Genomic DNA, 12932 nt, shown 5'->3' with positions numbered 1-12932 from the left:
TTTTATCACTGAAGATAACTCCACTACAAAAACCATGTCAGTGAGTGGAAGACAGACTAAAGAATTAAGGATAAAAGAAACTGTAAAAGAACACTTATTTCTTGAAAAGTTTCAACCAAATTGTTGTTGGCTACCTACTTTGGAGATATTGAAGTAGGCATCAATCTCATTCTAAGATGGAACCCATATGGTCATTGTGTTTCAGTTGTAAGGGTTAAATGAGATAATGCTTGGTTAAAGTTGTTCCCTAAGTATTTGGCACAGCTAAGCACGTAAAATAATTATGACGACAAGCTTGGTTTTAGAGTGTTCCCTTTTTAGTTTCACAAAAACCAAGTTTGGAATTTGTGTTTGATTGAACACAATAGATTGGCTGAGTTTGGCTCTTTATTAAAGAATAACAAGAGTTTAAAATTTTTCCAACGTGGCCTAACAGTTAATCACTTTTTCTCCCCCCACTCATACTTGCCCTTCACATGCACATGCATGCACACACACACAACTTATCTCTGAAACATTACCTGAGTCAATGAGCATGGGCATAACCATTCCAGTTTTAGACACTAAAAAGACATGGGTAATGTCGCGTACTGTAATTCACACGTTCTAAAGGAAAAATTTCAACTCTGAAAACCTATAAGCAATTGCGGCAGTTAGGAAAGACACTAAAGAACTGAGAAAGATGCTGTAATGGTAACCACTTCTATTTCTGAGAAAATAGTTCAGTTACTACTTAAAACCATACCTTCTTAGCAAAGTCAGGAAAACAAGGGCTAAGCCTTGATTCTTAGTATAGCCAATAACAAACTCACTGCATATTCTTGAACTTTATGCTTTTGGTAGAAAACTGAATTTTTTTAAACATTTTTTAGTTGTAGATGGACACAATATCTTTATTTACTTATTTTTATGTGATGCTAAGGATTGAACCCAGTGCCTCACACTTGCTCCACCACTGAGCCACATCCCTAGCCCCGAAAAGACTGAAATCTTTAAAGGAAAAATTTCATGTTGGAACCAACAAAGAATAGAATTGGGCAAACCAGCTAAACCACTTTATTTTAAAACTAGTGAGAAAATAACATGAATTAACAGGAGAGCCCTTGTAAGATAAGAGATCACACCATATGAAAAAACTGGCTTCTGAAGGTCCTTAATGTGGTTCCCACCCTTTGGATCTAAATAGTAAATCATCCCCCTTTTCATGTCCCACAAACAGGAAGATAATCATGGCTATTCTCCAAAAGGTTAGTAACTCAGGTCCATCTAGTCTGAATGAATATATAAGCTAAGGGTTTGGAGTAAGCTACAACAAAGAACCACTAAGATCTAGTCATCTGAAATTCTGGACTCACTGTAACAGGGACACCAATCTGACAGAATCAGATTTTAAATGACTATTTTGTATGCACAAGATAAAACTTTACTGAGACTACTTGCACATTTTTAGCACTTTTATCATTTGGGGATTTCAATTTTCTACTGTCAGACTAAAAATAACTAGGCTTTCTACACATTTTTATCTAGTTCATAAACTTCAAAATGAGAAACAATGCATTAAGATAATTTTCCAGTTTTAACTAAGTTCTTTTTTTCTGGCTAATAACCAGTATTTATTGTTTCTAATCCACCAAGCACTATCCTAGGTCTTTTTTTAACTTTCATAACCCTATAGACTAGTGTCTCCATTGAAAACCACCACCAGCTGCCCCCCCACACTTGACTCAAGTAATTCATCTAAGGTTGCAGAGCTACTGGTACAATCAGAATTTCAATGCTTTGTACATTGGTCTTAATCACTGTGTTATAATGCCTCTCAAATCATACACTAACCCCCAGCACAGGATGTGTAAGAGGTTCTTTTTTTGTCCCTTTCTCAGTTTTTCAGATCTTAAAGATATTGGCTCCTGCCTTCAAAATGTCCTAGCCTCCATTTTAAAGCATATAAATCCTCACCATAACACTATTCTTTAGCACCCAAACCAAGGCAGGCCATGTCTTCCAACACAATTCCTTCAACTTGCTGAAGCTCATACCATTCCAAAAAGCCTCTGCTGCCTCATTGTCATAGGTCATTTTTCTAACTGCATACTCTAGTCTACAGCCCAAACTCATGCTAAATTTCATAATCTCAGTATTTTTATTCTTCACCTTTGGGAAGAGCCGCCTGCACTACTTTGTATAAACTTCATAAGAGATGAAACCCTATTCCCATGCCTCCATTGACTTTCACATTCAGACTGATTGTACATATATATTTAACAGTTGTACACATAATGCTAAGAGCACTTTTCTTCATATTTTACAGAGGCGTGAAACATACAGACTTTCTATTAATATCTATACCCATAGTATATCCAAATCTAACTCCTAAATAGATGCATTACAATTTGTTTAGAATTTAAAGGCTTAATGGCAAAAATCAGGGGAGGAAAGAGTATGTAAGTTTATTTTACATAACTGGCTGAAAAATAAATTTGAGAGATAGTAAATGTAATTTAATATGGTCTCATACGCCCTGAAGGAGGCGGTGCTCGATTTGGAGGGGTAATGGCTATGTCCAAATAATCGCCTATCTGGAACTTCTGCGACTGCAAGGTCATGGAATCGTCAGTCCCCTTTCTGCCAGACATGGTGCTGCCAATCTCCTTAACTCTGCAGGAAAAGAAATCAACTGTTACTGGACCATAAATCAATTGAGTATGTGTTACAAAACTGAATATGGGATTGAATTTGCTCTACCTTGTAACAGTTCAAAAATTAAAGTACTAATGTAGCTAAACCAGATATTAAGATAACATAAATACTCTCCCTCCCACAATACTGAAAGGAATTCATTAAAGGAATTATCCCTATCTGTAAAAACATGCCAAAACCGGGGCTGGGTTATGGCTTAGTGGTAGAATGCTTGCTTAGCATGTGTGAGGCATTGGGTTCAATCCTCAGCACCACATAAAAATAAATAAAAGTCTTATCAATAACAAAAAATAGAATTAAAAGTGAGGAATTACTTACCGATAGCCAGGTCTTTTAAGATCCATAAAAACAATTGCAAAATTGAAGTGTGTTCCCTTCTTTCTAGCTTCTGGGTAAACTTCTTTTACTAAACTAGTTAGTTCTTTCAAAGTTGCATCCATCCTGAATTTTTTAAAAAATGACAATTACATATGATTAGTCATCAATAACGGAACAAGGATAATGACAATGAGTTATTACATGTGTCTGAGTTGGGACTTATGGTAGAAAATGCCAGTGTCTTATATTAAAGGTTAATTTTAAAGCAGTTAAAAATACTATTTGCTCTCAAATATTCCCTATACTAGCTCAATGTTGTTTTTGACAAAGTCAAGTCAGACTCTTAAGGCTAGAGATGTAGCTCAGTGGTAGAACATTTGCCTAATACACATAAATAAGTGTATACTAAAAGAGATTTTAAGAGGGTCATATGCTATCTTCTATTGCTATGAAATATCTTATGATTCAGTGATTTACCTCTTTAAAAGCAGCTAGTCCAAATTCAAATACACAAAATAATTGTATTTTGTCATTTCTAAGACATGTACTCTTCCACATTTAGAATCTCAGGAACTGGAAAACATTTTAGAATCAATGTACTAAGAAAGCATTTTAGTAAAAATGTGCGGGTTTTTTTTCCTTCTTGAAAAATCTTAAGCATCTTAGAAATAAAAAACATCCAGTATACATTTTTATATTGTTTTCTTCCATGACAAGTGGGAAAAATGGTTTGGGACTTGAAACAATAATGCCAGAAGAATGCTAGAAAATGGCACAAAGACACTGGACAGTTGTGAAGAATGAGTACTATGATGTACAGCACCAAGCAGGGAAATCAAATCAAATAGTTCATTTGATTTTAGCTCTGTACTCTAAAAATCACCACCACACCAAAGCACTGGCTTTCAGCTATACTGATGACCACATCATCTTCCATTTTCTATTGCTCCCGAATTTTTCTCAATATATCTGCACAACAGAACTCAATAGTCTTCTCCCCAAAACACATGCTTTTCTCTGATATTCCTATCAAAAATACTACCACCTGCCAGGCATGATGGTGCTCGTCTGTGATCCTAGCAGCTCAGGAGGCTAGGGCAAGAGAATCTTGAGTTCAAAGCCAGCCTCGGCAACTTAGTGAGGCCCAAGGAACTCAAAGAGACCCTGTCTAAATAAAATACAAAAATGGGCTGGGGATGTGGCTCAGTGATTTTAAGCACCCTGGGTTTAATTCCCAGTACAAAAAAAAAAAAAAAAAATCACCCATTTAGATGCCAGGTCATCATCCTGAGCCTGTTCAATTCTTCCCACCTCTTTCCTGTTACAGTTCTTTTTCTACCTAAATACAGATCAACATCTAATTTTTCCTCCATCCCTGCCTGTTGCTTAATTTCAACCTCATTATTTAACCTTATATATGCTGCCTCCAACCCATCTGTGTTTTTCAAAGTTTGTTTTTTTCAGACAAGGCCAAACTATTGCAGCCATGCAGGGAGAAGCTGTGCATGACTTTTCCTAACTCGATATGTGCCTATTGTTTAAAGAAGAGAAAAAGCCATTTGCAAATATGCAATAAATTATATTCCAAATCTCAATCAAGAAAAAACGAGTAATATTAACATCATTGTGAGGCATTTTTCATGCATATACATATTATAGTGTTAGAGGAAAAAAATTCCTAAGATATCGAGCATGTTTTAATGCTGAGATAAAACAAAAATATAATTCATGCTATAAACATTATGCTTTTTTTGAGGGGAGGGGACACCAGGGATTGAACTCAGGTGCACTTTCCCACATCACCAGCCCTATTTTGTATTTTATTTAGAGACAGGATTTCACAGATGCTTAGCACCTAGCTTTTGGCTGAGGCTGGCTTTGAATTCAGGAGCGGTTGAGATTACAGGCGTTGAGCCACCATGCTGGGCTAACATTATGCTTTTAATAAAAATTAATTTTACTCTGCCAGAAGAAAATAAAGTCAAATTGAAGCAGTAGGCAAAACTTCAGATAAAAATTCACAGTTATTCATAGTTATCCTTCCTCTTATATAAGCATAAACTCTGAGGTCAGACCCTGTCTTGGGAGTGACTTTTCTTTAAACCTGATATTTGGATGTTATTCTGTATCAATGACTTGAACACCCAGCGTATACTAATCGTATATACCAGAAATCATGCTTTTTCCTTCTAAAACATTGTCTATACTGTCACAGTACTTACAATCAACTTGGGGAATATGGTTCACATCTTTTATAACTTCTGACAACATGAACAGCTTTCCACCTTCCGTGGCCTATCTTCTCAGAGGAACAAGTGAAGTGCCATGTATTACTCTCTAACTAGTAGTCTAAAGTTTGAGGACAAAGATAGAGAATGCCAAAGTGCTCCCTTGGAGCTTATGTCTGCTGGGTGACTGTGAGGCTCAGTATTATGTGTCAACTTGGCAAAGCTATAGCCCCCCAATTACTCAACCAAATTCCAATTTAGGTGTTGCTGTGAAATATTTTGTAGGTGTGATTAAAGGCTATAACTAGTTGGCTTCAAATTAGGGAGACTAACCTATATAACCTGGGTAGACCTGATTCTTCTGGGTAGACCTGATTCAATCAGTAGAAAGACCTTTAGAATAGACCTAAGAAATTCTGGCTATGGAAACCAATGCCAGCTCATGTTCATACTCAAGGATTCAGCCTTTCTTTCTGGAGAGGGCCTGCCCTACAAATTAATGCCCCAGGGGTCTAGCCAGCCCCCACAGTCAATTAAGACAAATCTCCGCAATAATCCTCTTAACCTCTCTCTCCTACTGGTTCTGTTTTCTGGTTTAACTATGACTTACAGAAAAGTGTAATTCTCTTCCAATAACCTGTTTAATGAGCACCTAGCACAGGAAATATACTACTTCTGTAGTGTCGGCTAGTTCTTTAAACTCTACACAGCACTGCCTCTGTTAGGATCCTCTTCTACCAATTTCTCCTTACCTGGTCTTGGGACTGCCTACTTTATGGTCAGCCCTTCTTATCTGTGGGTTCCACATCCACAATTCAACCAGTTACAAACTGAAAATATTCAGAAAAATATTTGGGTCCTATACTGAACACAGACTTACTTTTTCATCGTTAGTCTTTGAACAACCGTTTATAACAACTATTTATATACTTCACTATGTATTATAAAATCTAAAGATCGCTTAAAGTATGCCAAAGAATGTGTGGAGATTTTATGCAAGTACTATGCAATTTTATATGATACAGAGGAATGAAATGCTCCTCTAATAAACTGAACTCATTATAAGGAAAGGAAGTATTTTCTTTATAACATCAACACAGTACCTAGAAATTCAGAAACCTTATTTACTGGAAAAAATTTCATCTTGGAAAAAAAGTTTTCCATAAAGCCATTATTGAGTAATTCTTCTCTGTTAAGTTATATCAACCTTCCTGGAACTTTTACCCTTAAATGACACTGATGTAAAAGAATCATACTACTACATAAATTTAACAAGCTCTTCCAAAAATGCTCTCCTAAGTATAAACCTAAAAGAATAGAAAATAGTGTGCAAGCACATAGTTATACACCAATGTTTATGAGCAGCATCATTTACAACTGCAAAAAAAGACTGAACATTCAGCAAATGAGTAGATAAAATATGGGGTACACATAACAATAGAATACTATTAAGCCTTGAAAAGGAAATTCTAATGGGTGAAACTTAAAAACAATGTAAGGGAAATAAGCCAGTCACAAAATGACAAACACTGTAATAACTCCATTTATAAAATATCTAAAATAGCCAAATTCACACAGATGGAAAGTTAATTAAAGTGCTGGGGGAGAGGTTACAGAAAGTTAATGCTTAATAAATACACTTTCTGTTGGAAGGAAAACGTTTTAGCAGTGATAGATGCACAAAAATGTAAATGTTACCAACTGTTCAGATCATGCACCAATTACGGGCTTACAGTAAAGTCCTACTCTGGACTAGGGCACAGGAGAGGTATAATGATATAAAACATCCGGGTGCCAGTTTTCACTAAACACTCCAAAAAGCTTTTCCACTAAACTCCAGGTCAGATATCACTAGGTTTTCGGTGGTGATACATTTCTAGTGTTATTAAATGGAAACGATTTTTGAGCATAACAAATATCGCTCAACATCATCACCTTACCATGCAACACCATTTATTCAAGGGAATCCCTCAAGGGCGCTACTGCATTTTAATGATCTAAACATCGGTTTTGTACCAGGCAGCCATAATGCTGATAGCAATAGTCTGTCAATTTTCAGCAACCTCAAACTTTCAATATCAATCATATAAACTACAAGATGCACAAATCCCCTTTTACCTTACAGTCAAAACCTCTGAGAGTCACCCTAAAGGCCCCATGTGGAAATGAGAAATTAGATGAAGGAAAATCAGCTGTTCCCTAGCAAAGGCTGAACCTTACGGGTTGGAGACAGAGGTTCCTTGACCCCACCCCCGCAGAGCTCACCAAGTATAGATCTGCAGCTCGCTGGAGGGTACGTTTCCGCGGGAGAATTCATCCATTCGGTGGTGGCGGCCGTTATTGGTGGTGAAGACTCGCAACAGCAGCGGGCATGTCTCGAGGAGAAAGGAAAAAGAAGGGCAAAAGTTAAAACAGCAGCAGTGAATCCGGAGCTAGGAGGCGTTGCGGCCTCTCGGCTGCCCCGGGAGCAAAAACACCGCCTTCTTCCGCACGCAGGCCGCATCTCTATGCCTAGCCGGGCCCACCTCACTTCTTCCCTGACCCCACAGAACTGGGGTCCTCACCTTCTCGCGGTCAATTGGCTTCTCTGGCTCTTTCTTAATTTCCTCCTGGGTTACGCGCGATTCCACCGCCATCTTCCTTCTTCGGCCCGCGAGACGCTCGCCCTGACCTCCGACCCCCGCAGCGAGCATGAGCACGAAGTCTCTCGCGAGGAGAAGCGCGAGGCTTTATAGAGCGCCAGGAATGGGGCGGGGCGTCTCCAGACGCAGGCGCACTTCATTGTGCGGCTCGGGAACCTGAGACGGGCGCGTCTGCGCATTGAGCCTAGGGAAAGGAGAGCGCGGTCTGGGACAAGGCGGAGCCTCTGAGGGAAGTGCTTCTGATGTGTCTCTGGGGTTAGTTGGCGAGCTGTTTTTTACTTTGAACGCTCACCAATGGACTAAGGTGAAAGTGGTGTTTTCATGCACAATGATGAATACCTTAACGAACCCAAAACACTTAAGAACATTACAAGCATTAACAGCAACAGCTTAGCAAAAAGTCGATCTTTCTGAAATGAATGACAGATTCAAACGGACCTCTGGGCTATGAACAGAGGCGCTGCAGAGAGTGGGGAGAATATGATTTTCAGTAAGTGGTGATGAAAGTCTGTACTGGGAAAGAAAATGAACTGGACTCTCCCCATGTAGCACACACGAAATTCAAGAGAGTACTGGAAAATATATATATATATATATATATATATATATATATATATATATATATTTTTTTTTTTAATGACAGCGGAATGCATTGCGATTCTTATTATACATATAAAGCACAATTTTTCATATATCTGGCTGTATACACATTATATTCAAACCAATTCGTGTCTTCATACCTGTACTTTGGATAATGATCATCACATTCCACCATCATTAATTACCCCATGCCCACTCCCATCCCCTCCAAACCCTCTGCCCTATCTAAAGTTTGTCTATTCCTCCCATACTCTCTCTCCCTATCCCACTATGAATCATCCTCCTTATATCAAAGAAAACATTCTGCATGTGGTTTTTTTTGGATTGGGTAACTTCACTTAGTATTATCTTCTCTAACTCCATCCATTTACCTGCAAATGTCATGATTTTATTCTCTTTTATTGCTGAATAATATTCCAATGTGAATATATGCCATATTTTTGTAGCCATTCATCTATTGAAGGGCATGTAGTTTAGTTCCACTGTTTAGCTATTGTGAATTGTGCTGCTATTAACACTGATGTGGCTGTGTCCCTGTAGTATGCTGTTTTTAAGTCCTTTGGGTATAGTCCAAGGAGAGGGATAGCTGGGTCAAATGGTGGTTTCATTCCCATATTTCCAAGATTTCCTAACCTGTGGGTAGGAATATATGTTCCAAAACTCATTAATCAGAGGGCTGGGGTTGTAGCTCAGTGGTAAAGGTCTTGTCTTGCACATGTGAAGCATTAGGTTCTATCCTCAGCACCATATAAAAATAAATAAAGCTCCATCAACAACTAAAAAAATCAAAATAAAAAAACTGGAAAAGAAAAATCAAACCTTCAAAATACATCATAAGAGAGAAAATCATGAGCCACAGAGCAGGAGAAGATGTTTGTGAGCCATGCCATGGAAAAAAGTTACTATCCAGAATAGGTAAGAACTAAAGAAAAAGACAACCCAGTCCAAAAATGGGTCATATAACTGAACTGGTGCATTAAAAATGAAGTCCCCAAGACCAATAAACATATAAAATGTTCAGGGTCATTATTAATCAGGAGTTCACATTAAAGCCATAGAGATTAATTGGCTTAAAACTATTCCCAAAAAATTGGCAAAAAATTAGAAACTCTGACAGTAGCAACTGTTGATAGATGAAACAATTCACACATACTGCTGGTCAGAATGTAAACTGGTATACCCACTTTGGGAAGTAGGTTGGGATTATTTAGTACAGTTGAAGTATGCATACTTTTAACAATTCTCCTTTGTGTGTGTATACACACATGTGTGTGTGTGTGTGTGTGTGTGTAATCTTGCTCAAATGTATCCAGAGACATTACAAGAATGTGCTTAGCAGTATAGTTCTCAAGAACAAAATCTAGAAACAGGCCACATGTCTATTAGCAGTGCAATAACTCAACTGTGACATACTATACCAAACAAACTGGGTGTGGTGGTGCACACCTGTAATTCTAGCAACTCTGGAGGCTGAGGCAGGAGAATCCTCAGCAATTTAGCAAGGTCCTCAGCAATTTAGGGAGACCCTGTCTCAAAATAAAAAATGAAAGCCAGGCAGTGATGCACACTGTAATCGCAGCAGCTTGGGAGGCTGAGGCAGGATGATTGCGAGTTCAAAGCCAGCCTCAGCAAGTTAGCAAGGCCCTAAGCAACTGAGCAAGACCCTGTCTCTAAATAAAATACAAAAAAAAAAAAAAAGGTCTGGGGATGTGGCTCAGTGGTTGTTATGGTTTGAACATGAGTTGTCCCCCCAAAGCTCATGTGTGAGACAATGCAAGAAGGCTGAGAGGTGAAATGATTGGTTATGAGTGAATTAAATTAAACAGTGAGTTAATCCTCTAATAGGGATTAACTGAGTGGTGACTGAAGGCAGGTAGGGTATGGCTGGAGGAGGTTAGTCATTGGGGGGAATGCCTTTGTGGTATGTATTTTGTCTCTAGTGAGGGGAGTCTTTCTCTCTGCTTCCTAGCCATGATCTGAGCCACTTTCCTCTGCCACACTCTTCTGCCACGACATTCTGCCTCACCTCCAGTCCTGAAGAATGGAGCTGGCAGTCTATGGACTGAGACCTCTAAAACCATGAGCCCTCAAATAAACTTTTCTCCTAAAATTGTTCTTGTCAAGTCACAGCAGTGAAAAAGCTGACTAAAACAGTGGGAAAGCATCCCTAGGCTCAATACCAAGTACCAAAAAACAAAAACCTACTAAATGAGCCTGGTGCCGGTCTGAAATCCCAGCAACTGACCAGAAAAGCTAAGGTAGAGGGGTTGCAAGTTCAAGATCAATTCCTGCAACATAGTAAGAACTTGTCTCAAAATAAAAAATGAAAAGCACTGGGGATGTGGCCCAGTGGTAAAGCACCCCTAAGTTCAATCTTTAGTAAAAAGGTGGGGGGGGGGGGAATCACAAAACTACAAAACAATAATGAAATACTATAAAGGAACAATAATTTACAAATTATTGGTGCATGAAACAACATGAATCAGAAACATAATGGTGTGTATGAGTAACCAAAAACAAACAAATATATTGTGAGACAGGCGTGTGTGTGTGTGTGTGTGTGTGTGTGTATGTGTAATATTAAACACAAGTGATATGAAAAAATGCCCAACCTCACAAACCTCAAACCACAGGATTACATGCCTGTAATCCCAGCAATTTGGAAGGCTGAGGCAGGAGGATCTCAAGTTCAATGCCAATCTCAGCAATTTAGCAAGGCCCTAAGCAACTTAGTGAAACTTTTTCTCTAATCAAATATAAGAAAGGGCTGGAGTTGCGACTAGGTGGTTAAGCACCCCTGGGTTCAATCCCTGGTAAGAAGGAGAAGGAGAAGGAGAAGGAACTGAATATACTGTGTGAATCCATTTTTATAATATTCAAAAACAGGCAATACTAAAATAAATTGTTCAGGAAGATTCTCATATGATGAAACTCTAAAAAAGTATTGAAATAATTATAATTACCACAAAAGTCAGAATGATGACTCAGAAGATAGGATTCAATTCATGCAAACCTTAAAAATAGTAAAATAGTATTATGATAAGGAAGAGGCAAGTGGAGAGCTTTGGCAACATTATATTGTTTTTTAAATTAAGTGGTGGTTACATAGTTGTGTGAATTAAAACTACTCTTAAAGAGCAGATTTTTGTGTTTACCTTACTGTCACAATGCTATACTTTGCTATTTTCTAAAAAGATAGCCCCCCTGAAGAAAAAGTAATGCTTATGAATTGAGAAGAGACGATCTAGTAGAAAAATTGACAAAAGACATGGACAGGCATTTGCAGAAGATTAAACACAAGTGATTTGAAAAAATGCCCAACCTCACAAACCTCAAACCACAATGAGACAACATTTTTTTCTAGATTGGCCCAAACGAGGATGTTTGACAAGCAAGGACACGAAGAAAAGGGAATTTCTCTCCTGTACCTTACAAAAATTGTTGCTTATAAGCACAAGGTGACGTTTTGGATAATGTTCTAACATCTCTTCATGACAACTAGAAACTATCAAGGACTATCATACAAGGACTGTCTTAAAGATTTGAAAGTAAATGAATGAGCCAGGTGAGGTGGAACATGACTGTAATTCCAGCCACTCTGGAGGCTGAGTCAGGAGGATCACTATTTCAAAGCCAGCCTCAGCAATTTAGGTAGGCCCTAAGCAACTCAGCAAGACCCTGTGTCTAAATAAAATACAAAAATGGGCTTGCGACGTGGCTCAGTCGTTAAATAAAAGGAGAAAATCCTAGAGGAATACATACAATAGGATTCAATTCATGCAAACCTTAAAAATTGTAAAACTTAGGGCTCGGGTTGTAGCTCAGTGGTAGAGAGCTTGTCTCTCACACATGAGGCCATGGGTACAATCCTCAGCACCACATAAAAAATAAATAAATGAAAATAAAGATTTAAAAAATGACTTAAAAAAAAAGAACTTAGACAAACATGGTGACATGATTGTAATCCCAGAGACTCTGGAGGCTGAGGCAGGAAGATTGTGAGTTTTAGGTCAGCATAGGCAATTTTGGGAGACCCTGTCTCAAAATACATAATAAATAAAAAGGGCTGGAGGTGTAGCTCAGGGGCAAAGAGCTGTTGGGTTCAATACCACAGTGAATCCCTGGTACCACACACACATATACACAAAAGAGAACTCCCCAAAATATTGTTTAGGGGGGAAAAGCCACAAGTGATAAAACTATAAAGGGAAATAAGAGAAAGATAAAACTCAGGTTAGTGTCATCTTGAAGTATAAGCTCAGATAATTCAATGTAATGAAGGGCATTTTAGGCTTCTAAGACACTAGAAATACATATCCCTCAGGAGGGATATGGTTTTTCATTCTTTAAATTGTAACTATACATTTTAGACATTATTGGATGTTCAATTTAGATCACCTTCAAACATTTTTGTTTTTTAAATTGTGCTTAGGATGCGACCTGACGT

At 38.2% G+C, this 12932-nt stretch overlaps 1 protein-coding gene across 1 annotated transcript; it reads right to left on the bottom strand.

Moving 5' to 3' along the window:
• Positions 1-374: 374 nt before the first annotated feature.
• On the bottom strand, positions 375-7936 carry Sap18 (Sin3A associated protein 18). The gene is made up of 4 exons (XM_026394936.2): positions 7808-7936; positions 7509-7618; positions 3016-3138; positions 375-2655 (listed from the first exon to the last, which is right to left on the bottom strand). Exons 1-4 carry the CDS (start codon positions 7934-7936, stop codon positions 2499-2501), a joined length of 519 nt encoding a protein of 172 aa, XP_026250721.2. The 3' UTR covers positions 375-2498.
• Between the last annotated feature and the right edge of the window lie 4996 nt (positions 7937-12932).

This window comes from Urocitellus parryii, chromosome 2 (assembly GCF_045843805.1).
Source record: "Urocitellus parryii isolate mUroPar1 chromosome 2, mUroPar1.hap1, whole genome shotgun sequence".
NCBI lineage: Eukaryota > Metazoa > Chordata > Mammalia > Rodentia > Sciuridae > Urocitellus > Urocitellus parryii.
The sequence above is the reverse complement of the archived record's forward strand: the minus strand, read 5'-3'. Positions and strand labels throughout refer to the sequence as shown.